The sequence below is a fragment of the Sebastes umbrosus genome, chromosome 15 (genome assembly GCF_015220745.1).
Source record: "Sebastes umbrosus isolate fSebUmb1 chromosome 15, fSebUmb1.pri, whole genome shotgun sequence".
Lineage (NCBI taxonomy): Eukaryota > Metazoa > Chordata > Actinopteri > Perciformes > Sebastidae > Sebastes > Sebastes umbrosus.
In genome coordinates this window covers 29,955,546-29,980,795 of record NC_051283.1, presented here as the reverse complement: position 1 = coordinate 29,980,795, position 25,250 = coordinate 29,955,546, and the positions used below count along the sequence as shown (strand labels likewise).

The 25,250-nt window shown below is 42.5% G+C and overlaps 1 protein-coding gene across 1 annotated transcript in view; it reads left to right on the top strand.

The window, feature by feature from the left end:
- Positions 1–25,250, top strand: part of LOC119503249 (poliovirus receptor homolog) — a 360,163-nt gene that overhangs the window by 328,709 nt on the left and 6,204 nt on the right. The window contains exons 7-9 of the mRNA XM_037794930.1: positions 19,578–19,707; positions 21,503–21,560; positions 24,720–24,815. Of these exons, the coding sequence (XP_037650858.1) occupies positions 19,578–19,707; positions 21,503–21,560; positions 24,720–24,815 (284 nt within the window). The remainder of the gene's footprint in view (positions 1–19,577; positions 19,708–21,502; positions 21,561–24,719; positions 24,816–25,250) is intronic.

Below are 25,250 nucleotides of genomic sequence, written 5' to 3'. Positions count from 1 at the left end.
AAGAATGAGAAGGAAGGTTTCTCATGGAGTGGTTTCCTCCTGCAGTCCCCACATCCTGTAATCTGTTTCATCCGCTGTTTTCTCATATGAACTGCAGACAGAGAATGTCCAGAGAATGAGGTCCGGACATGTGTGAAAGGGAAACCTTTCACACATGCTGCACACAACGAGAGATTGTCCGTGTCAGACGTGTTCTCGCCTACTGGAAATACTCTGTTTGGTTTAGGCGAGGGGCGGCGCCTGGGTAGAGCGTGAAGGAGGCCAATCCAGTCTCACTCCCAACTCGTGAAACACCACTGATTGGGCAGCACCCCTCGGCATCGGAAACCGACGCACGGAGGCATCCTTTAGCGAAAGTTTGTGACGAACCAGGCCTTTAACTAACTCCAATTTAAACCCACCTGCGGCATTATTCGACAGTCGAAACAAATGTTGAGTATTAATAGCGCGAGAGTCCATCCAGGGCGGGAGGGAGGGCTGGTGGATGGGTCAAACAAACAAAAGACTTTCAACTACTGTTCGTAATTTGGTCATAAACAACCGAGTCTCTTGCTGTTCCTTGAATTTGCCTGACGATTTTGGCGTCAGCCCTTACTGACAGAAGTTCAAATGAATCTTTAGGTTCCCAGCTTGCAGGTGATTTACACCACTTCTATGTTACATATTATGTTGACCTGCTATCTCCCCCTAAAGACCTCCAGTCCCCCCCTAAAAAAGACAAAAACGGGTAACTGTAATACTACCGTTGTCATATACCGCCTGTCTTGTCCATGTGAGGGCTTTTTTTACATAGGTCGCACAAAAAGACGATGACAGGTTCCAAAAACTTTACCGGAGGGAAGCTTTTTGGATCCATCAATCGGATGCCTTAAAGTATCCTGGACATTGGGCGAAGGCGAGGTACAACCTGGACAGGTCACAAGTCTATATCACAGGGCTGACTCATACAGACAGACAACCATTCACACCTACGGGACATTTAGAGTCAACAATTAACCTGCATGTCTTTGGACTGTGGGAGGAACCCGGAGAGAACCCACGCTAACACGGGGAGAACATGCAAACTCCACACAGAAGTTTTTCTTTTCTCTGTAAAGGCTATGTTAAAACCTCAGGGTACTTTTTTTCTGTGTTATTTCCTCATAATATTTAATTGTTAGTATTATGGTGATCATGTGATTGCCTCCAATTGGTTGTAGATACCATATAGGTGAGGCTACATCCACTTTCTCCAGTTGATTTTAAGCCCTAACAAAGACCTTCAGTGGTTGAAACATGTTGGCTTTTTGATATATCTCCTTCCTCGTTTGTCACTTGTTTTAAATGTTTTGGATTGCCCAGCTGTCTATCGTCTGTAACGGGCTGCATCATCTCTCAAATTAAACATTTCCGTCGGCGTGTTTGTGTAAATGACCCTTCTGCTTTACCCTCGGATGTTTGTTTTCTTCCAGTTTCTTGCCAGCCGCGTGATAGAAACGTCATCAACACGCCCCACGCACTCGCCGGGAATTCTCCGACAATGAGCAGCTCGATTCACACACGGACTCAATCGGACATTACAACACACTTTGTACTATAGGAAGGGGCTTTAGTCACTAAGACTTTGTCTCTACATGTCATACCTGGAGAGTTTTGTGTCTTCTTTCTATTAATAATATCAAGCTCATTAGTATGAAGCACCTTCCAGAGGTTTCTCTTAGGAGGATGCATTAAATCTGGACTACAATGGGCTGCTGTGTGTCTATCTGTGTCCCCTGTGTGTTGATGTTTGTGCACACATTGTCTCTGTCCCTTTTCATATTTCTGTTTATCTCTTTGCCCTTTGTGTGTGCATGTGTGTGTGTGTGCATGTGTGTATCTGTACATGATATTATGATGTGTGCTATTTTGGGGTTTGTGGCCGTGTGTTTTTTCAGCTCGTTGTTGTGAGCATGCATGGATTGGTAGTGTGGGTGTGTGAATGAGAGAGTGTGTGTGTAGGTCAGCAGCGAGGGGACAGATGACCGATAGGGTTCCAAGGACAGGGAGGCCATGGGGGCCTTGGGCTTTGTGTGTGTGTGTGTGTGAGTGTGTGCGCGAGTGATTCGGTGTGGCAGTGGATGGCAGCAAGCATACGGTTCCCCGCGAGCAGAGAACAGTGTCACAGGAAGTGGAGCTAACACACACAACACACCGACGCACAAACAGAGACACACAAACTTTAATCATAGAGACAGAAAGGACACAAATACACAATAAACAGAAACAAACACACAAAGGTGTGAACCGTCATTCAAACATATCCATTCAGAAGGAAAGGCAGCTGGAAAACACACCCGACAAACACACACACACACACACACACACACACACACCTGCGTAACACTCAGCTGACAGTGGCGAACAGACAAACATTCTCACACAAACTTCAGGAACACATTGAGTTTATAAGAACAAAAGGTCGTCACTCTCTAAGCGTTTAATATCAGCAGAGGGGATCTGAAGACGGCACAAACACGTCCTTTAGTGTTCTATAATGTCTTATCTTATACAGTCTGTAATTATGCAGCTGACACCGCCCACCATCTTCACGCTGCAGGCCCTTTAATCATTAGATAATTGAATGGGATGATGCAAAAGATATAAATGGTAAAATCTATATTATTATGTCTCTCAAGGCGTCGAGTGTTTTCCAGCTGCGTCGATACCAAGCAGGCGTACAGTACCAGAAAACCTCTTCAAAGCCTTCACTTGACTGTGCATGTGTTCAGTCACCCTGTGTGTGTGTGTGTAAATATTTAATGGAAGCAAAGGTGATGTCTTTTGTTAATGAGTCCTGGTTCCATTCATATTCAAACCTGGTTAATTGTATCCCTTTTTACTTCTCTATACTATCGGTGGCGTGCCGTTGTTTCGACGGCCCATCATTATTTTAAAACCACAAAACTCTGAAAACTGTCCCGATGAGCAAATGAGTCATCGATGGACTTGAATGAAATGTTTTGGAGGGGTGGGGTGTGGCACGATGAAAACAATCCATTAGATTTTGGTGGCGATCCGGATCATGATCCAGATTCAGGAATCTTTTTAAGCATTACGATCAGCCAGAACATTAAGACCTCTGGGTATAAGACCTTTGCACAGTGTAACTGATGACACGTTGATGACGCATGACCCCGCCTCTTTCCTTCAGAGAGAGAGCGGGGGGGGGGACAACTGTAGATTCTGCTTTCTTTCACATTAAACTCTGTGAAATTACAGTTGAGTTCGACAAAAGCACACGTGGTGATTGTTGGAAAGAGTAACGACGACGGTTTAGTTGAGTTTCATTTTGTTTCTGTCCAGTTTGAATGAAGGGTTTTACGATGCTCCGAAACGTACAGCTGATCTTAACATCAACAAAAATACACGTGGATGATGGCGCAAGGACGGAGAGGGGGGGGTTAATCGTACTCGCTTGGCGGAGGTCGGCGCTCTCCGAGTGCCATTCTAGTTTTTTCATATGAAAGAAGTGCTGAATGAGAGATTGCGTTGAGTTCCAGTAGAACAGAGGCTTGTCCAGATGTGATCTTCAGCTCTCTACGATTGCTAATAAACAGTAAACAGATAAAAACCCGATACCACCACCATCACCACCATACCCAGAAACCTGATATGCCTGATATATAACCTGATAAACCTGGATATGATGTTTACAAATGCAAAATCATAACAGTGTTCCAAAATCCTGATCATAACCAGAATTCTAGCGTGCATGCAAACACCCTAAATATTACTTACACTCACGAAAACAGCCTGTATCTCTCTCTCTCTCCTCCTCTCTCTCTCTGTCTAATGTTCCTTCCCTCTCTGTATCTCACACACACACACACAAACACACACACACACACACACTATGCTGCAGCCATCAGTGTAATACCCGGTCCCCAGACAGTTTAAATGCGACAGACCATCTAAAAGGGTGAGAAGATTAGTCAGAGTGTGTGTATACAGATGTGCGTGTGAGTGTGTGTGTGTGTGTGTGTGTGTGTGTGTGTGTGTGTGTGTGTGTGTGAATCTGTGAGTGTGTGTCAGCTCAGCTGTGTGCGTTCGTACAAATGTGTATGTTTCATGGTTTTTATTTTTTTTGTGTAATTTTCAAAGTGTGTGTGTGTATCCGCTCTCCTGCTCACATCCTGTGTGTGTGAGCAGGAGTTCATGCTCGCCATTAATCTGTGCATTTTCTGGGCTTTTATGGTCTTCATGTTTATGCATGTGTGTGTGTATGTGTGTGTCTATTGTGCACCTTCGTATCTTCAGACCTCCCCATGCCACCTGTCTGCATGTTTGACCTTCCACCCTCTCCTGTGTGAGTGCGTGCGCCCCTCTCTTCACCTCTGCTTCTCCCACAATGCCTCTCTGCTCTTGCCTATACGCCCCGAGCTCATTGCCTATGCACAGTTACCTGGTAACAGACAGCTGCTGTTGCCATGGCATTGGCAGGGGCACCCAGGTGTCCAAATAGCTGTCTGAATGAATGATGATTGGCTGTCAGTGATTGGCTCTATTATTTATGTTTCTCTCTCTCGCACACACACACACACACACACACACACACACACACACACACACACACACACACACACCCACACACACACACATACACACACAAATGCATATAAACATGATCTGGGTCCCAGTGATAGGGAGTCACACACACACACAGAGTCCCATCCTCACACTCAGGGGCGTGATGATTGGCTGTCAGGAGAACATGACCCCGATTTGGGCCTGTGGGACTTGAAGTTGTAGCATGAAGTGTGTTTGAAGTGGCTTGAAGTTACGTCTGTGTGTGCGTGTGTGTGTGTGTGCGTGCAGGAGTGAGTGAACTGAGCGGTGAAGTAGGTTGAATATTAAAAGTGCTCCCTTGGCTGCAGACCTGGGCAAAATAGCACTTGAATATATTCCAAACGCTTGAAATAACCCGGGGAGCGCTTGATATAACTGATCTTTGCTCCACTCTCGAGGCCATTCCAAGTTTCTGGCGAGGCTCATATTGAGCGCTCCCCGAGTCCTTCATATATTCCAACCCACTTTCTGCATTCTCACATTTCCGTGCAGGTATTACCCCAGTAGCTTAACCTCTAAACTGTGCTACTCAGCCAGCTGGTATTGAGTGCCAAATTGACTTCCCGGAGTTCTTTTCTCACACCTGCCAGAGTGAGACGCTGAAGAGGAGGAGTGGATGAATGTGCACTTTGTAAACGCAGAGTCAGATATTCGGTGTGACTCTGGTTCTGATCTCTTCATTATCAGCTTGACATGGAGAAGAAATCATTCTCCCTGGGCCACTGAGAATACAATAGATGAAACTTAATTTCAAGTCTGCAATATTTCGATATCAGCACATGTTCGTTTTGCTTCTGGTAGAACAAAAATGGTTATTTCACTCTTGCAAAACCTCTTGGTTGTATCTGTGAAGCCCGTCTGTTAAACAGTGTTGGCCGCGGTCAGAGGACGCGGGGGAGATCGTAGCTTTGGTCTCCAGGACCGGAGTCTCTGCTTTACTCTGCTCCTCTGCCTGCCTTCACTCACACACCGCGCTCGTTCTCACTCTTTCACTCCACTCTCACATGCATGCTGCTCACTCCACACTGCAGAAGAGTTAGTTTAGCTCTGAGAATATCTAGTGAATGTTCAGTGGACGTTTGTGCAGAAATAACTGCTGCAGCTCCTCCAGACCAACAGAGGTTTCCCGTGTCTTGTGAAGTGACGGGGCTCCGCAGAGAGAAGCGTTATCGTCTCCGACCAAAACTCCGGTGTCTCCCCTGTTTCCTCCGGCCGCGGTCGGGAGGCTGAGGCAGGAAAAGCCAACACTAGGATCAGCATTGATTCATGGAGAGACCTTCGTCTGGTCAGCTAACATTACTGCCAAGCAGCTGAAATATAGAGTGATCTTGTGCTTTTAGCTGACGTGTGTCTCCTCACTGTGTTGAGCGATGCTCCTTCATGTCTATGTAGAGCGAGCACAAGCGCCAGCAACAGGACGCTGATTGACTTAACGGCCACAGGTGTCGCTGTTAACAAAACATTTCTGATTCTTACATAGAGTCCCTTTAAAAGTTTTTTAGAAGTATTTTATAGATTTATAGATTTTCACCCTGATTTTTCTGTGGTAGTTTCACATCTCTTTTTGGTAGTTTTGTGTCTCTTTGTGATTTCCCAACAAGAAATGTTAGCACTAACTTTAAACAGAAGCTCAGTAGGCCCGTTCAGTAATCCGTCCACGGCTCCGGGGGTTTTGCTGTGTGCCAATTAGCCTGGCAGGATCAGTTGATCCTAATCAGGTTTGATAGTTAGTGGAAGTTTGTCCGATCTTGTTTCTGTCAAACGTATTAAAGGCAACTGCATATAGGCTACTGTTCAAGGTACCTTGCTATATTTGGTTAGTTCATTCTGTATCTCATTCTTCCAGCTTACTTTCTAAGCTGTGAACGGGTTGAACGAGCAGTCGTAGGTTCTGTCAATAAGGTCTGATAGATTTGGAGAGTATTGATGGAGAGAAGAGAGCGGAGGCAGAGAAGCACAAAGCTGCGTGTATTTAAAAAGAAATGAGAATTAGAGATATTGAATTTCAATCTTAGCAGGTGAAAAGATGCATTATGATAATTACGAGCCGACTCGCCCGGCTACTGCAGGATTAATCCGTTGCGGAGGGTTTAAACATGTTAAAGGCTTATTGTTTTCACTTTGTATTAAAACTGGTGTGTATTTCTACAAACTGTACCCACCGTGTGTTCAATGTTCACAGCTACAGCACCTGTAGTGCCCCAGGCTGTCTGAGGAGGAGAGATCTCTGAATTTCTTCTTCCAACAGTTCTTGTTTTTTTCCACCTTATGTCCCAGGGATGTTTATCTTTGTTTTCTTAAAGAGCTCAGGGTAGGGTCAGGAACTCCTGCTGACATGAGCCGGTAAAAACACGCTGAGGCATTGTATCTGATATTGGACCGTTGTTGACCGTGGTTTTGTTTTGTAAGTTACGTTAGTGACGTGTTGTGTTTTTTATTGATGTTTGTGACGTGTTTTCCGTAGTTGTTTCCGTATGTGTTCACGGAAACGTTTGTCAGTTACTTTCTTATTTTAAACCCAACCATGACGCTTTCCCTTACCCTAACTAAGTGGTTTTCATACCAAAATCTAATTGCGGACGTTTGCGTGGCGTATAAATGACCCGCGAAAAAGGCTGAAATGCGTCCTCACGACACGCAGAATGTCAATGTAATGTCCTGGTATTTATTCGCCTTCCCGTGAGACAGGGTTGAATAAACACAAGAGCAAAAGTGTCCCTAACCCAGGGGTCAGTAACCTGCGGCTCCGGAGCCACATGCGTCTCTTCAGCTCCTCTCCAGTGGCTCTCTGTGGATTTTTAAAAATGGAAATGAATAACTGTTTTTTGTTTACATTTTCATTTTTATTTATAATTTTTGTAGGTTTAATGTACGACGGTACGACGAAGTATTAGGGCCACATTGAGGGACAAAAAGAAATCTGAGATTTCAAGAATAAAGTCATAGGTTTACGAGAAAGAAAGTTGTAATTTTATAAAGTAGTAATTTTAAATGTTAATTTCTTTTTTTAAATGTCTCTTTTGATAGTAAAGGTTGCCGACCCCTGCCCTAACCCGAAGTAATTGGTATCACTTCATGTTTTTCTTTTCTTCAATTCTGTTAACTGTATAATTGGTTTTAAAATTCATTCAGAGTGGCATTAAAACAAGTCTTAAATCCACCTTGCTCTAAGCTGTAGGAACCCTGATAAATATGTGACTCAAAGTCCTAATACTGCGCTGTATGTACTCACACTGTGGCCTTATCCCTTTTTAAAATACTCAAGTGCCACCACAAAGAAACAATTCACCTTTGTTGTTTGTTTAAAAGAGTAGATTTCCCACTCCAGACAGAGCACATCCTCACGTCTTGGTCCCTTTGAAGCACCTCGCTTTGCTCCTCTCCTCCAAGTGATCTGATGTAATTTGACTAGGTAGGTGACAGCTCTTTTTAAGAGAGGGGACAACTCGAAATGTCAGCTTCACTGTGTTTACACAGGAGAGAGAGAGGAGGGGAGGAGGAGGAGAGAGAGGAGATTGAAGGGAGGAGATAAATTCAGCCGGGGTCGCCCTAAAACTTCTCCTTTTCTCTCTTTTGATTCTTCCTCTTTATGTTTTTTTTCCTCATTTGTGTTTTCTCCTCCAGTCTCTCTCTCTCTCTCTCTCTCTCTCCCTCTCTCTCTCTCTGTGAGTATGACCTAGTTTGATCCTGAATGGTTTGGGGGCTGTCTGTCTCTGAGATAAACTCATTTGCTGTGGATCATTTAGAGAGCAATGCCATTTCACTTCCCCTTCCCCGCCCCCCTCTACCCTCCATGTTATTTGGGGAAGCAAGCAGCACAGTGTGTGTGTGTGTGTGTGTGTGTGTGTGTGCGCTCTTTAATCTGTTAAGTGGGTAGAGACATATGGGGAGAAAGGGCTCACACACAGAGCTGTCAGAAAATGAAAGGGGAACTCTGGCTACAGATAAGGTTGTGAAGTGTTGCATATCCAAAGATATCTGTCACACAAACACAGCGAGCACCGATAGGCAGATTTACTCAAAAAGGTCACGCTGCGCTTGTGTGTGTGTGTGTGTGTGTGTGTGTGTGTGTGAGAGAGAGAGAGAGAGAGAGCTGCACTGTGCAACGGGATTGCATTTAAAGTGCATTTAGAGATCCCATCAGACCTGCTCCGCTATTAGTGACACACGTAGGCGCACGTCTTGTGTGTGTTTTTTTTGCGCGTGTGTTTTTGTTTCTCTGCAGGCTGCTCCAAACCGCCACGTATAGCGTAACCAAGAAGCCATGGGTTGGATGGCTCTTGTCTGGTCTCTGAAGGCTAATTACACTGAGTGCACAGTGATGGAGCTGCCTTGAAATTATTTATGATTCTTCCGCCGTCCCACTTGTTCTCATCAGCCAAGCCAATCACCCAGCGCGTCCTCGATTGGCACATCATTTCTGATCCTCATCCTTCCTTTTCGGCTTCTTTTTTTTCCTTTTGTTTTAAAATTGTTCTTAAAAAATAAGAAGGGAAATTCACCCCTCTCTTCTGTGTACGCGGTTACACAGAATATCTTCAATCAGCCCTTTGTCTGGAGGTCGATCAATGCAGCATTAGCAAGGGACTGATACCAAAACCCTGACATTTACCATTGATGTTTTTAGATCATTAAAACAATTTCAGTCATGAAACCCCTTTGTACTGGAGCTGCGCTCAATGCAACTTCATGTCCTCCACATTTTGCCTTTTGTCCACAGAGAAAAGAAAAACTCACCACCAACAAAAAAAAAATTGACCCTGACCCACTGGCTGCATCACCAGCTGTTTCAGACTGTGAGGAAGTGCTTTACAGTCTTTTACAATTACGTCAAACACATCATGAAGGACACAACACAAGCAGATTTTATATTATATATGTATATATAAAATATTTATAACTATGTTTTGATTAGTGTTTAATCACCTGAAACTAAGAATCCTTTGTGTTTATGTTTGTTTAGAATGAGCCCTTCATATCTACATGCCATGTTGCTCCGTAACGTGTTCTCATACAACGGTTTGTATGATATTTTACAAGTTATTCTTTCTCTTTCGTTCGTTTTCCTACGAATGTCCAGCAACACGTGTCAATTTCCTCTTGTTACATGCATACGGTCTTTTCAAAATGAACTTCCATCTTCACTGGAAACAACTTCCTTAGGTTTAGGCAAGAAAAGTACTTAGTTAGGTTTAGGAAAAGATCAATTTGGTAAGGCTTAGGTAACAAAACTACTTAGTTAGATTTAGGAAAAGATTGATTTGGTTAAGATTAGGCAATAAAACTACTTAGTTAGATTTAGGAAAAGATCGACTGGTTAGGATTAGGTAACAAAACTACTTAGTTAGGTTTAGGATAAGATCGACTTGGTTAGGTTTAGGCAATAAAACGTCTTAGTTAGGTTGTATTTGCAGACGTGGTAGACGTAAAACTCTTCTAACATCTATTACAATTCCGTATTACTGTTAAAACTTTGGGAAATATAAAACAAATCCTCTAATTGGATTGATTTTTGGTAAACAATGTCCTCTAAGGCTACCGGCAAAAAAATGTTTAAAATATGTACTCAATTTATCCTGTATGTTGCCTTACTAAGATTTCCACCGCCGGGGACCAGTGCAGAGAAGAGATTCTGTGTTGTAAAACCAGTAAAACAGCTTGAATGTGCCACGCGCGTTTCAAATATGCCGATCTTCATAGAGCTCTCTCTCCTTCTGTGTTTTCACCCACTCACCTTTTCCTCTCTCTCTCTCTCTCTCTCTTTCTCTCTCTCTCTCTCTCCAGCTTTCGTACCTCTTTTCTGAAGTGCCTTGCTGAAAGGAATGAAGAAGCTTTTAGCCTCTAAGATTACAATCATTCTGTTTTTATTCATCATAATTGCTCGCTGATTGCAGTCATTTCTGAGCACTCATAATTTTAGTGGTCTTTTTAGTGCTGGGTGGCCACACGCCGCTCGCTGGTATTTATGGATTTGTGTTTTCTCTGTGTGTGTTTGTGAATGCTTAAGAGTCAATTTGTCTTTTCAGAGTCGGTAAATGCAAGAGGGCACACTAATGTCGCTGTATGTAAGTCAGAGTTGGAAGTGAAAGGGGGGAGAGTGGGGCATGCTTTGGGAAAAATAGGTGTTTTTATAAAGGAAGGACAAAGCAACAGGGGCATTTTTCATGTTGGCACGACACAACAGAGAACAAGTGAGCAGCGCTCTGCGATAGAAGGCAACAGAGTGGCTGTGAAAAGGGAAAAAACACAAAGTGTTGGAGAGACTATATCTTAACTGGAGGCGTAGAGAAGTAGACTACAGAGTGCAGCAGTAGGGTGATGAGGGGCTGAAGGACGAGCATGAGTGGCATGAAAGAAAGGAAGCGGTTAACATGCAGCAAAGTAGCATGATGGGAGAGAGAGAGAGAGACAGTATCAGGAGGTTATCAGGGGAGAGAGTGAAAAATCAGAAAAACTGAAAAGTGAGGAGGTGAAAGACGGATTGTGAGAAACTGAGGGAGAGAAAGAGAGGCAGTTGTTGTTCCAGTGTCACTCATGGCCTCCCTCGGGAGAGTTTAGACCTTTAAAATCTCCTTCTCTTTTCCGCAGGCCGCTAACACTCCTATCAACCCCCTTACTCCTCCTCATCCCTGCCTCGTTTATCGCTCCTCATCCCTCCCTCCCTCCCTCCTCGAACCGCAACCCCTGCTCAGTTCTCCTTCACTACTTCACCTTCACGCTCCTCTCTGTTTTCCTTCCTTCCTTCCTTCCTCCCTCTCCTTTCCGTTTCCGTTCCCATCGACTCTCAGATCTTTGCATTCTTTTCTCGTCTCCCCTTCTGCTTCCCACTTTCCCTCCAACAACACTGAAGCTGCTATTTATACATTGACCAACTGTGCGTGTGCGTTCCGGGGAGAGAAAACGGGGAATATTGTTTTGTGTTTTTTGCGTGTGTGGCAGCAAATCTGATGGTATAACGTTCATTCATATCCTGTCATGTTGCATCACGGTCTACATTTCAGGCACGCAGCTGCGGGGGGTTTGGAGCAAAACTCTCTTTAAGCTCACGGAGGTCTTGAGAATTTTTTGTCGGAAACATTTGGCACGACCTTAGAAAGTCTGAGGCAGTCACTCAATCAGCTGTAAGTTTAGAAAATGCTCTCTTATCAAAATGGCATTTTATGGATGAGTGAACAGCAGCACCAGTTCTCTCTTATGGCATCGTTTCAGTGGTTATTGTTATGATTATAGTCCGCCGTGTCGTCACCAGTTTCTAAATTACTTATCTGGTTCTTTACTGTATTCTGCTTCCTGTCACAAGGAATTAAGGCCGAAAGTTCTATTTACAACCATGAAAAGCAAGCTGTCTATAAATCTCCTCTGCGCTCCGTTTCAGTAGGATACTCGGGACCGCACTAACGCACACACACACACACACACAACAAACAGAGCTGTCTCCTCGTGGCGCCGGGCCTGGAGAGGAGAAACTGGATGGAACACGTCCTATTATACAATAAATTATTATGCCAAGTCAAGAAGACAAATTGTTTAATTGGGTGTTTCAGCTCTTTTGTCTGGCGTGGAAAAAATGGAAACCAATGTGGCAAATGAGAATATGGATGAATGAGCTCAATTGAAAATAAAATATTTAAAATATTTAATCGCAAATTAATCACACATTTTTTTATCTGTTCAAAATGTACCAGTATTTAATACTCTTCTCAACATTGGAGTGGACAAACATGCTGCTTTATGTGAATGTATGTATATATTTATGATTGGAAATCAATTAACAACACAAAACAATGACAGATATTGTCCAGAAACCCTCACAGGTACTGCATTTAGCATAAAACAATATGCTCCAATCATAACATGGCAAACTGCAGCCCAACAGGCAACAACAGCTGTCAGTGTGTCAGTGTGCTGACTTGACTATGACTTGCCCCAAACTGCATGTGATTATCATAAAGTGGGCATGTCTGTAAAGGGGAGACTCGTGGGTACCCATAGAACCCATTTACATTCACATATCTGGAGGTCAGAGGTCAAGGGACACCTTTGAAAATGGACATGAAAGTTTTTCCTCGCCAAAATTTAGCGTAAGTTTGGAGCGTTATTTAACCTCCTGTGCGACAAAATAGTATGACGTGGTTGGTACCAGTGGATTCCCTAAGTTTTCTACTTTCATATGATGCTAGTATCGTCACACTAGCTTTGAAACTGAGCTCGCTACAACCTCTGAAATATTAATGTGTCAAAGAAATAGGCTAGATAAGCTAGTATGACGTGGTCGATTGCATTAACGCGTTAAAGAAATGAATGGCATTCACTAGGCGGTCACATCAAGTTGCCGGTACGTGGACGTCCACGCAGACCTGTCCGGACTTGTCTACACAGCCACTGCATTACAAGTGGTAGCGTAGTCCTTGGTGTCCACAGCTGTCTGTGTGCGCGTCCGTTCGGGAGTATAATCAAGGTTTAAGTAGATGATTCACGCAAATCCACCCTTTTGGTGGAGTAAATAACAGTGTGGCCTAAATGAGTCCTTGCCTCTTGTTTGATTTGATTCGATTCTTCAAGGTTTATGTCTCCCATTCTGTGACATGTGATGTAGAATAGTAATGTCTGCTGTGGGAATAACAACAATGAGCTTAATATTCCTGAACATTACAAGCAACCTTTTAATAGAGTACTTGTGTTTCTATGATGCATGAATCTGTGTATCCGTGTGTGTGAGACGGTGGTTGTTTTATTTTTATCTATTTTTTTAATTTTATTTTGTTGCCATGTGTTTGTTTTTGTCTCCCTGCTGTGTATCAGGGAGACATAGTTAAGTGCAGGCCTTGGGCACTATGTGTTTCTCTGATGGCTAATACAGCCCACACACTGGAGCGTTTGATAAGAGAGAGCAATGGAGCGCTTTAGACGGGGATTGTTGTTTCAATTTCATTTAAATTGTATGTAATACACTAGCAATTTCTCACCACATGAGTGTCACTTAGATAATAGCATTATATCTGGGGTGTTTTGCTACCAGGCGATGGAGTGAGCAATGGACGGAAACAGGGAAACAGATAGAGCTAAGCAGGAGTGAAGGTTTGCTGTAGTGTTGCCTGTGAGCGCCAACCAATTCCCACCCACTCGTTTTTTACATCTAAAAAAGCAGTGCTACAAAATGAAGCCCGGGCTATTGATTTAACAATATAAATGTTTGATAATTCATATAAATATTCTACTAACTCCAGCAGGAACCAGCAGCGACTTGCTAATGAGGAAATCGAGCTGCATTTTAGATAAAGATGGAATCTAATGGATGGAGGTGAATGAAAGTGAAAGCTGCAGTTCTCTGAGGTCTGTGTGTGTGTGTGTGTGTGTGTGTGTGTGTGTGTGTGTGTGTGTGTGTGCGTGCGTGCGTGCGTGCGTGCGTGCGTGCGTGCGTGCGTGCGTGCGTGTGTGCGTGCGCGTGTGTGTAGCAACAGATGAGGATGTGTTGAGCCTGGGACAGACAGAAAGTGTTAGTAGGTGTGTTGACTCACCACTAAAGCAACTTGCATGTGGGAGATTTGAAACTTTAACCGAGAAGCAAGGTTGTTGTAGGTATGCTGCCATCAAGACGTGGAAAAAAGGCTGTAATCAAAACCGTATATATATCACTAGTAGTGCGTACTGATGTAGACAAAATGTAGCATGTAGTATACAGTATGCGAACAAAAGCAGTTTGCCAAAAATACCCGGATGTCGTATGGAAAAAATCTCCATGAGGCATCGGACCAGTCTAACTTGCCTACTGTTTTCAACAATGCAAAGCACTGAAATGGTAAAGGCTACGCTCACAACAACAGCAGCCAAAAACGGCAATTTTGTTTTTACATTTTTCGTAGCTATTTCATCACTAAATTCACTTCTGAACATTTTTGAGGAGAGAAATCAACTGTGTAGATTTTGAGTATTGACAGTTTTACAATATCAGATGGCGAATCGAACATTTGCTCCAATGTTTTCGGAGTTTAGAAGCTCCACAAACTGCCGGGGTCGCTACCTCGCCAGCTGGGCAGTTACTCTCACAGACCGCTACGAGCTGGCTGGAGCTCTCTAGAGACCGGTCTGTAGACGAGGGGCTTTTATTTCCTTGTTGACGGATAGTTTGTTTTAATATCACAACATAAATTTCCATTATAAATTCATCTGCCTTTGGAGTTTAAAAGCTCCAGAATCGCCCACGGGCGTAGCTCGCTCGTCAGCTGGCCAGTGACGCTGTATCTTATAAAGTAAACTAACATAACATAAACAGAAAAAAATCAAAGTTGTATTTTTCGATAATATTGCAATAGTGGTAAGAGTTTTTGTCCAGTTCTTTAAGAGCTGGTTTAAAGGCTAAAACCTGGTCTAGCATACTGCAAAGACATCGCTTTAACCGTTTCATACTACTGAGGAACGCAGTATGTACTGTATACTGCATACTGCGTTCGTCAGTAGTATTTAGTAGGCAGTTTCAAATACAGCCAAACTCTAAATTAATTGGCAAAATGTTGGCAAAAGTTGGAAAAAAGTGTGGATTTCCATCAGCTGTCCTCCACCATAGCTCCTCTGCACAACCCTGTCACCAAACAAGAACATTTGAATTGGATAATTCTGCAAAACCTCAATGTTACGTTCAATGGCAACATTTTCTAATGCCCAATTCTAACAGTTGTTAAATGTTCGTGTTCTACAATATCTGTACATGGCAACTATGGTGAGATTAAGGTGATGGTCAGATGTGGTTATGGCAGACTAAGCTATAGTTCAGTCGTAGTTAAAGTTAGGTAACTGAAACACTTTGTTAATATTGTCCTCGAGCCTTAACGTCTGAAATAACTACCCAAAATGAATCAGGAATAGCTCCTCAACCATACGATTTTCATCCTCGCCTAGTATATAATCTAAATGTAATGACAATACACTAAAATACAACATTTATGAGACAGTTTATAAAGATAAACTCTCAATGTTTTGGCCATGTTTGTTGTTTACATATCGACTGTTTACTGGAAATTTAATTTCCATATAATCATGTTACTAATAACATAAATATCCCCAAAACATTGAAATAAAATAAATACATCTGACCCTGTGCTCTGTGTAATCTTGGCATGCAGAGTGAAAACAGCTTGGTTTGATTTTCTTTCTTTTTTTTGGTGCACGTTCAAAAGCTTTTTAATTAATAAACTTCCATACTTATGTAAGTTTATTTTTTCTTCTGTGTCCATTCATACCATCTGGCATTCACTGCCTTTTTAATTCTTTATTTTTCTAGTCTTCGTAGTGGAGAGGAGCCATGTAAGGGTGGGTGTCCAAATGAAACAAAAAACTGGTCCTTTAATGACATTATTTATTAAAATAATATATTGCATCTTTTGCTCATCAGTAACCCAACTACTCCAGCGGGTATATTCAGACATTTAGTCAGATTTCTGGCATTTCTATTCAGGGTTTTTTTCTGCCTTAAAGCTTCAGTATGCAACCATTTTTTGGCATCATTGGGCAAAAAATCCATAATAACCTTTCAGCATGTTGTAATTCAAGTGTTCTGAGAGATAACTAGACTTCTGCTCCTCCTCATGGCTCTGTTTTCAGGCTTTAAGAAATCTAGCTCGTGACGGAAGACTTTGACCAATCACAGGTCATTTCAGAGAGAGAGAGAGCGTTCCTATTGGCTGTGCTCCGGCTGGTGGGCGGTGCTTGGTATTTCCTCAACTTGATCTCAGCATGGCTGCCGGGTCACAAACTTTCTCAATTTACGGCTAAACCGTGCACTACAAGATGTTTCTGAAAACATTTGAGGAGAGAAATAGACATTACAGTAACAGAATATTAATTCATATTTGATCAGCGGTGCCTAGTTTTACCGTTTGATCGGCGAGTGATTGACAGCCGGCTCTCATAGACGGAAGCTGGACAGCAGACTCCAGATCAGCTCTTACTGCTTGTTTTCCTGCGGTCTGTGAAATCTTGCAGATGCCGTTAAGAGCACCGGAGGACACAGAGGGACATGATTTTTTTTCAGATTACCTGTCTCATGCACTACTGTCAGGATATAGTGACTGTTTTATAAAACTTGTTTTGAATCATATTTGCTCCATTTCTACCCACTGCAGCTTTAATTCAACATGCTCATAAAAAAAACAAAAAAAACAGGTGGATGGTAGCGCACTCATTGTTGCAATGAGCAGTTTAATTCCTCTGGATTGCCTGCAGTAAGAGGAACAGGTGCGTTTGATGAGGATAGTGGCGGACGCTTCCTGCATGTTTAGGGATGTAATGAGTAAAGAAAGGTGTTGTCTATGAGATTATTAACACCAGTTTTTGCATCTACCTTCAGATAATCCATCGTCTCTTCTCTTTCTTTACTCTTCCGGGGGTTCGTTCAACTCTTCACCTCCATTCTCTGACCCAATCAGGGCTGCGTGGCGTTTCTCATGCAGCACCACGACTCATTGTCACGACCGCGAGCATCGATGGCAAACAGTGCTCGGGTTCAACTTTGATAGCGCCGCATGGCGCACATCAACGACACAAACACACAGAGGGAGGAAGGGATTGCTTCGATTCACATGCATCTGTGTGTGTTTGTGCATCTCCAGCTGTGAGGAAAGGCCGATGTCATTCTCTGCCCCCCCCCCACCTCCTCCTCCCTCCATCTGGCTCTCCATGCCGTCATTGTGTATTCCTTCTGTTGTCTCTCACCACCTTGAATCCATCCTTCCTTCCTTCCCTTACCCTTCTCACCTCATCCTTCTCCCGACCTCCCTCCTTTCCTCACCTCCATCTTTCTCTGCCTCCCCCATCTCTCCTCTGTTTTCACATTTTCTCTCTCCTTTCCTTCATTCTCTTTCCTCCCTCTTTCCTCACTAATGTGTTTATGATCACACATGATCGAAACTTGTTCCCTCTTCAGTCTGTGATCTCTATCTATCTATCTATCTATCTATCTATCTATCTATCCTCTTTCTCCTTGAGGACTATGTAGGCTTGGAGCAGAACACCACCTGCTGGCGAGGAGGAGAAAATGCAGACAGTCTTTCTCACTCTGTGATCAAAAATAGTTTCAGCAACTCTCCCACTTGACTATATGTTCAAGCTATGAATCATTTTTATTCATTACAAATACAATGGAGGTTAATGAAATGTATTTTAGGAAGAATCAAATTATCAAAAATTTAAAAAAAATTACATTTTGCCTCAAAATGCAACTTGCCTTTCTGGAAACAATCCACAAACCTCACTGCTCACAGTCTTATAGGGACTATTTTTCTTTGATTTGGGGCAATCGGATTGTTTTGTATCCAGATGTTTCTTCTCTTGGTCCCTCCAAGCCAGTGGTTCTATTGCCTACGAATAGGCTGTTTTCACAGCAGCCATGTTGACATGTCCTTGCAGGGTAAACACATGTGTAATTGATAAAATGAATAATGGTCCCATTCTATTCGGTGTGTCCAAGCCATTCCAGTGAGCCAGCATGTACAATTCCCAGCCCAGTTGCACAACAGTTCATGAAATAGTCAGGTCTGTTGTTAGTGTTCCATGTGAAACCACAAGTCACAGTTGATTTATTTGTCACGTAATGTCCGTACCTAAATTCCGGCAGTTCCGGCATTATCTTAACCGAAACCACGATCTTTTCCTAAGCTTAATTAAGTAGTTTGTTGCCTAAGCCTAACCAACCGATCTTTTCCTAAACCTAACTAAGTAGTTTGTGGCCTAATCCTAACCAAGTTGATCTTTTCCTAAACCTAACTAAGTAGTTTGTTGCCTAATCCTAATTAATATTAATGGTTACACCTGTGTTCACGCTGCAATGGCTGCTGTGAAAAGGGCCTATAGGCATTAAAGGATGAGGATGATACCACTTTTGGCAGAGTAATTAAAAAGTTCTTTGTAACAATGAAGAAAAAGTGTGTTCTTGTTTGATGCAGGTGTGTTTTCAAATGTATTCGATTGCATTTTGACGTGTTGAACGAGCTGTAATTTAAGGGAAGACTCAATCTACTGCATGTACAGCAACCGCAGTACATTTTTTTTTCTTGCAGCGGAACAAATTGGCTTCATTTTAGGCGAATAATCATACAACCATCAGCTAAATGTATGTAGTAAAGCTAAATGAGTGCAAATCGCAGGGGTAATTATCCTTTTATCATCTCCGTATCAAACGCAGTGGAGTGCTTTTTACTTCAGCGGTTGGGATGAAATATGATTTCATGACAAAAAAGGACCAAACAACCTGTGAAAATAATTCAACCCTCCCTTTGTTGTTGCTGCCAAAATCCCTGGTATAGTCGATGATTGTGCAGAACCATCCGCGGTGGTTGTTGTGTGCAGCTGCTGTCAGCCGGATTTTTTTCTTTCAAATAAAAGCACTACTGTAATGAGATGCTTTTACAGTCAATTTGGATGCCTCGCAGCTCTCCGGAAATCATAAATAGGCTCTTAATTGAAGGGAGATGTCGAGGTCAGCGTGAGACTCAGCTGATGTGAGGCTGCATTGCAAAGATTTATGGCAATCCACGAGTGTTCTCGCACAAACACAGAGCTTTGAGCTGCTTTCATTTTACAAGATCTCATATTGAATTCTTTATGCTTATGTGACTGTGCTTCAATGCACCATAAAACGCATGCAGGGTGACATTGACTAGAAACTTGACTTTTTGATTACTTCCACATTGTCATTCCTTTTGGGATTTCTTTGTGACGGTTCATTTTACTCATATTCCAGTTTTTTTGTGTGTTGTTTGTTTACATATTTTTGCTCGGCTACGGTTCATAATGAAATACTGCTGAATCACACAGCCACAGACTATTTTCTCTCACACAGACTCCGGCAGCAAAACACATAAAAATCCAAATATTGCAAGTGAGCAGCATTAAAGTGCCACAAGCGATGGCATGAAATTTAAATGAATTGGTGATAACATTCTCTCTCTCTCTCTTTCTCTCTGTTTCCCTTCCTCGGTGTCTTTCACCCATACCAGAGGAGAAGAGACAGATCACCCCGGGCCCGTCATCAGGCGCCGTTATCGGCGGCATCCTCGGCGCCCTCGCCTTCATTGGCATCATCATCAGCATCATCTTTTACATCCGCAAGCGCCAGGAGGACGGAGAGTAAGTCTTCATTAGCAACCCTTGCGTACACTTCATCGCTTATTTAACCTCCTGAGCAAAATTAATCTCCCCTTCCAGGACCATGGCTCATTAAAACATATTACATGTCATGAGGGGACCCAGCAGCAGTAGCTCGGCCACAAATCCTGACCTGAAGTTTATACTGTGAAGTCTCCTAAAATGCCGTCCCCACCCCGACCCTGGCCCACAATAAAAGATTTTTCTTAACAGATTTTGAAAATATGAGCGAGCCCACACATAACGACATGTTATGATAAATGTAACGGTTTTGTTCCTGTAGTGTGTGGAGAGCAACGATCTGGCCAGAACAGTCAAAACAACACACTAAAAGATTCATTCATGAACAACAAGAATCCAAACTACAAAAATCAAACGTGACTTTAGTGTAAACATCCATGGTGGACGACGGGCAGGAAGAATTAGTGATGTTAGTTTTGACTTTGTACTGAAGATTGACGAAGGATGGATGGAAGAAGTCATGGAGACACGTAAAATAAACAGGTTCAGGTTCAGGTGACTTTATTTGTACCCGTAGGTAGATTTGTTTTGCAGCAAAAATAGAGAATAACATCCGTATTGACAATAAGTTAGAGCACAGACAAGAGACAGACATACCAAAAACATGACAAAGAGTACTCAAATGCTTACTGGGATCAGGACGCAGCAAAAAGAGAAGGCCACAAGAACAATATAAAGAAAAGAAAAACACTGAAATATCAGGACAAAGAAAAAAACAATAAATGAGAAAAAGCTGTGCAAAAGCTGCTAGGACTTATTTAAATGAACAATTGAAGCTGGAACAAAGCTGTTCCTGTAGCGCTTTGTTCTACACCTCGGGACCCTAAACCTCTGACCAGATGAGAGACACTGGTGTTGTTGCCACAAATCAACAAGTTGGTCCTCCATTCTGAGCTCCATCTTACTGCTACGTTATGCTTCGCGTCTTACATTAGCTCATGCATTAGCCGCGGCCTTAGTGGTTGTCCTTCCTTCTTCAGTCAGATTGGTTCTCAATTGGCTGTCGTTCATTCTCACGTGACTGCGTCATCGGCCGCCCTCGGGGTTCCCCTCACACAACAGTATATATTTGAGGATGGACTTCCGAGCTGATTGGGGGATGTAAAAAAACACTCTTAACATACCTCACACCACTGGGAACATCTGGAAAGATAATGTTTAGAATCATCAACAAATCAGGGCTTTGCTGATGATTGTCGGGAGGCGGGGGAATCGGGCCCAAAACGGGCTTGATTAGTGGATGTTGCAGACACGTTGCTGATGCTCTGATGTGTGGCCACTTCAATGGTAGAATAAGACTGAATTAGTGGCCCAATGGTTCATTCCCCTCCTAGTGTCTTAAATTGGCAATTTTCTAACAATAAGGTGGCCAAAAACAAGTTATGAACCTGCAGTTTGTGGTGATTGTGTGTCTGTCAGCTTCTCCTGATGTTTTTGTTCCCATAGTGGCCAAAATATTAATGAGACTTTCAACTCGCCACTCAGGCCATTCATTCTTTACTCTTAAAACAGATTTCTCTGCCAGTACAAATACAAATCTGCTTCTGACTGCAAGTGCAAAAACCTTTAAACCACACAAAACCTCCCACTTAACTTGTTTTTCATTCTGCATTAAAAGACAAATTAATGAGTAATAGAATCCAGATTGAATAACAACACAATGGGGATGTTGCCCAACTGTTTATTACAAAAGAAATGTGATGTCTTAACGGGGCTACAGTCAGTACCGCATTGTCTTTGTCTTCTCTCCGATCAGGGGCCCCCCCAAGCACAAGCCCCCTCCCCCTGTGAAGGCAGGCAGCTCAACAGAGATGGTGAGTGGTCGCCATGAATCAAATCAATCTTTATTGTCACCACGACTACTGTATATTCCACACACACACACAGTCCATTTGGGCAGTCATAATGGGGCTAATGGCTATTGATTGGAGATCTGAGTTGGCTTATGTGTGTCGAAATAATTAGGCTTTGTTTGTAAAGAGCTCCATTAGAGCGCCCCTCTTTTCCTCCTCCTCCTCCTCCTCCTCCTCCCCATTTTATGCCATCATTCGATCACATTTTGTTGTGCTCATAACACATTATGTAATGAGAGTAAAACTCTGCAATTTTATGCTGATTCGATGTATAAACGATGTCTAAATGCCTGTTAATGCCCAGCTGAAACGGTGGTTCACAGGGTTCAACAGTGACGGCTACACGGTGTCTCAGAGAGCACCATCTGTGGAATGTGATTCAAATAAAGCGTTACGTCTGAGTCCAAATCAAACCTCTAGTGTTTGAGGGCAAGGTTAAGTCAAGTATTAATGGTCATTGTATTTTACATGGTTGGAAAGCCTGTTTATTTACCTTCATAATGATGTCCAACTTGTAAGGATCATGCATTTGTGGGATGAGCAGCACAGCTGATTATGTGGGTAGCGCCCAAGAAAAATTTGCAAAAATGCTCTGCCAGTGAGGGAGATGCCGCCCCACACCATGACACTACCCCCACAAAAAGCTGTTACTCTATCGGTTCAACAATCAGCATAGCGTTCTCCACGTCGTCTCCATACTTTGATCCTGCCATCCAACTTTGGCAGACAGAACCTGGACTCATTACTGAACATGACATTCCCCCACATGTTCAGGTTCCATTGTCTGTGTTGTAGACACCAGCACCAACGGGCCTGATGGTGAAGGGTAGTCATTGCAGGCTTCCTGGTAGCCTTATGAGAATACACTGTTTACCATTGGCAGAGCATTTTGGCAAATTTTTCTTTGGCGCTCCCCACATAGTCAGCTGTGCTGCTCATCCCACAAATACATGATCCTTACAAGTTGGACATCATTGCGAAGGTAAATAAACAGGCTTTCCAACGATGTAAAATACAATGACCATTAGCATTGTAACAACAGAGAAATATTCCACCAAACACAAGTTTCCGAACTTTTTTTCCCCAGTCTATATATTTGTCCTCTTACCTGTAGTGATTGTTATCAATCTAGATTGTTTTGGTGTGAGTTGTGGTGATACGGTTGGCAGGTGTAGTTCGGTAGAAAGAAAATAGTTCCTACATAAAACTGCTCACAACAAAGTCTGTGGATTATATAGAGCAGGGGTGTCAAACACACGGCCAAAAGGATCCAATCCGGCCCTCTGGATGATTTTGCAAAGTGTGAAAATTGAAGAGAAGTCATTAATTACAATTTTTCAATAAAATGCACTGCTATAATAAGATTAGTAGGCTCCATGCTGGATCCGCTAACATAGATCCCATTTCGTATACAGCTACATGACACAACACTGTCAAGCGTAGGCTACTGTTCATGCAGGAGCCGCATGGTGGAAAATGTAATTATTTCAAAAAGGAGTAAAGTGGACAAAGTGTCGGGTTTTCCGAGAAAAATGGACCAGTTCCTATTTCTTCACAGAGGTACATGAGAAGGCAGTGTGCTTGGTGTGTGTCACCGCACCTTTCAGTGCTCAAAGAATATAATATTCTTTGCCACTGACTCAGACTACATCATGGAAAAAAATACAAGAACTTGCAAGACAACTGAGAACATCTGATATAAATTCATTGTTGGCAGGTTTGAGGAAACGGCAGTCTGTTTTTACCTGATTTGTTCATTAATTGTGAACGTTTTCAGAATGTTCTTGTACGTCTTTACACTGAAAGAAAGGGATACATTTGCAGGTGTTATTATTCATAGGTTATTATGCAATGGTTTTACTGGTCCAGGCCATTGTTGTTGAGTTTTTCCAATGTGTTTGGTTCCATTATACTGGCAAGAAGGCAGACATCTCTACAGCCGATATCTCCAACACTCGGCAACTCACACCAAAACAATCTAGATTGATAAATAGCACTACAGGTAAGAAGATAAATATGTATTTTTGATTTGGGGGTGAACTCTCCCTTTAAAAACATCATTATGTTTATCTCTGTGGTCTTAAAATTAAGTTCAACATGAGTACAGGTAGAAGAAATCAGTGTATTTTCCTGTTGATGTCATGCTACACAGCTAGTTAAAGTTTGCTAACATTAGCTAACATTTACCACCTAAATTCGTATATATCCCACAAAATCAATTGGTTTGTAATTCACGTAATCGTGAAGCAGGAAAAATAAAGAGCGGTGAAAGCCGCGTAGGGAAAAGAGTGGATTGGTGAGTCAGAAAACACCAGACTTTCACCCAGGAGACCGGCGTTTGTGTCCGGTGTGAAACCAGAAGTCAACGTTGAATTATTTGTCACATAACTGACGTAGTTAAGTAGAACCACTTCCGGGGTTATTTTAAACCAAACCACGATCTTTTCCTAAAGCTAACGAAGTAGCTTTGTTGTCTAATCCAAACCAAATCGATCTTTTTCTAATCCTAACTGAATAGTTTTGTTGCCTAAACTTAACCAAGTCAATCTTTTCCTAAGCCTAACAAAGTATTTATGGTACCTTATCCTAACTAAGTCGATCTTTTCCTAAGCCTAACAAAGTATTTATGGTACCTTATCCTAACCAAGTCGATCTTTTCCTAAGCCTAACAAAGTATTTATGGTACCTTATCCTAACCAAGTCGATCTTTTCCTAAGCCTAACTAAGTAGCTTTCTTGCCTAAACCTAAGGAAGTTGTTTCCTGTGAAGATGGAAGTCTATTTTGAAAAGACTGTATGCATGTAACATGTAACTAGTGTAAATTGACATGTTTTGCTGGACATTTGTAGGAAAACAAACGTAAAAGGAGGAATAACTTTTTGGTAAGATATCATATGAACCGCTGTTGAACTGAGCGAGGGTGTCTTATAAGTTCAACTACGAATTTGAAATTGGACCAGTGTGTTATTTTGTCTTTCTACACGGTCGTTATTCATGACTCCAATCTCTTTTATCCAATCTCTTTTATCTCGTTAACATAGACCTTCTCTTCTCGGCTGTATTACTATTTTCTGTTTTGTTCCCTCTTCCCTCTGTTAATGTGGTTTTCTGTGCATGAAGCTGAACAAGCCGTCAGAGCCTCCCACTGCCACAGAGACGGCACCTCTCAGCCCAGGAGAGGTTTACTACGAGCCCACAGGGGGAGAGCCTGTCACGGTAACTAACACAAACACAACACAAACACAAAAAGCACGGCTTTCGCTCACTGACACATTGAGCCCCATTCTGTCACAGTGGGCTCCATATCTGTTTGGACAGCTACACACTGTGACGTAAGGACGTCATGGTGTTAGTACTTTGTACCAATCAATCAAATCATATTAACATTAAGCTGTATATAATTACTAAAACGGTATTGTTGGGTAACTGGTAATCTGTTTGCACCTTTCCTTTATATCCCATAATTCTCCTGTAAGGGTTATGTCAGTCAGGTGAGGGTTCATGTGATTGGATTTCTATCATTAAAGGGCCGGTCCATCTGCATTCTTTTACGTTTTTGTTTTTTTTTAAATGGAAATGCCCACTCAGCTGTTGGCAAAAAACAAGTAACGTAGGTTACCAACGCAAGCTAATCAATAAGGTTATGAATAA